This window comes from Charadrius vociferus, unplaced genomic scaffold (assembly GCF_000708025.1).
Source record: "Charadrius vociferus isolate BGI_N301 unplaced genomic scaffold, ASM70802v2 scaffold556, whole genome shotgun sequence".
NCBI lineage: Eukaryota > Metazoa > Chordata > Aves > Charadriiformes > Charadriidae > Charadrius > Charadrius vociferus.
In genome coordinates, this window is record NW_009648647.1 from 273,502 (window position 1) to 275,145 (window position 1,644).

The window sequence follows — 1,644 nt, forward strand, 5'->3', positions numbered from 1 at the left end:
GGAGCAAGGTCTGAATGTGGCCTTACTTTATTGAGCTACTAATCACTAGAGTCAAGTATCTCAGGAGCATGCCCAACACTGCACTGTAGTTTATAACTTTATAATTAGCCTGGAAAGGTTTTTTAACTTGTCTGTGAACATAATCCAAAATAATTGCTATTTGCATGCCAAGTTGCAGGTTTCACAGTTCATCTGATCTTGATTTGTGTGGAAAAAAAGTGAGATCATAATTTAATATGTAGAAAAAGGTGTATTATTTCCCTGCTTATGTGTGGTGTAAAAATAGCTGATTCTCCCCAGACTGGCTGCAAAAATTCACCTTTCACCTGAACTCAAATACAAGGAATATCAGCTCCACAGGAGACCTACAAATCATTCTGAATGGGGAAAACAACAAGCTGTTATTTAAACAGCTTTGCAACCAAAGGACGTGCTTTAATGAAGTCCTTCTAGTGAAGCAGACAGATCACTCACTTGGCCGGACATCCCCAATATCCCTTTAAGAGCAAAATTTTGGTGAATTTTAACTGTTTGTTTTTAAGGCCAACCAATTTAGTCACCCTTGACAGGAAGGGTTGTGTCAGTGGGAGCTGGACTGGGACCAGAGCTGTGGCATAAGGGTTTCTTTGCAAAAGATTGGAGCACCTCGCCATTCTCTTACTGTAGGTATCTGAGTAACCATGCAAGGTACCATTAAGCTGTTATAAAATGCTTCAAGTACTTTAAATCAAGCAGGTAAATTACTCCTTTACTGCTGTACCTCAGTCACTTCTCTTGCATTCGCTCTGTCCGTCAGTGAGCTTCTGAAATTTTTGATCTATCAGGGAAGAACCCATACTGCAGTGTATATACAGCAGATCGTATGCAGCCATTTATCTCGGTGCTGAAGCAGGTGTGGTGTAAGTCACACCTATGAGACCATCAGTCAGCAGCATCCCTTTGTCTTCAGCAAAATCTTTGTTCCCTCACTGCTTTTAGCAATTTTTCCTTCTGAATCCTCTTGCTACTTCATATGCTTCCCTCGCTGGTTGACACATACTGTCTTCCTGCCATCTCCCTACAACTTCCCTGCGCCCACAACTACGTTACTTGCTTATTTTATTTTTATTTTTTTTTGCAGCTGCACCACTGCCTGATGTAGCACCTCCAACATCTTTCTTTTTCACAGAAAAAATTCCTCCGGCTGAAGTTGGAACTCTGCGGAAAGCTGGAAAGTGAACAGCGTTCTCTTTCTCTCTTCCATTATCTCATGCTTTGTTTTTAATTCCAGCCTGGTTGAAGAGGACAATGACAGCTTTGGATATGATGCTTTGGAGCTAGATGGTAAGCAAGAGGATATCCTGTATATAGTTTAACTATGAGATCTATATGATTACCTCACCAGCTACAGATACTGTCAAGTAATCAAGTCCTGGTCTAAATAAGATGGGACACACGGTCTGAGAAAAAATAAAGTCAGCTCATCATAACAAGAAAACAAAGGGACAATTGGTGGTGAGAATAAGAAAGCAGTCATTCCTGAAGAACTAAGTAGGAGAAGGATTAGACAGAATGAGTAGATGGAGGGTGCTTGGCTGAGGTTTGCAGGTTGATAAGAAGACCTCTAGCCTTTCAGTAAGGAGAGCACCAGATTGAGAGGGGAAA

At 41.1% G+C, this 1,644-nt stretch overlaps 1 protein-coding gene across 1 annotated transcript in view; it reads left to right on the plus strand.

Moving 5' to 3' along the window:
- The window catches only part of CARD11 (caspase recruitment domain family, member 11), a 46,682-nt gene that overhangs the window by 34,303 nt on the left and 10,735 nt on the right, over positions 1–1,644 (plus strand). The window contains exon 13 of the mRNA XM_009886424.1: positions 1,271–1,323. Within this exon, the coding sequence (XP_009884726.1) occupies positions 1,271–1,323 (53 nt within the window). The remainder of the gene's footprint in view (positions 1–1,270; positions 1,324–1,644) is intronic.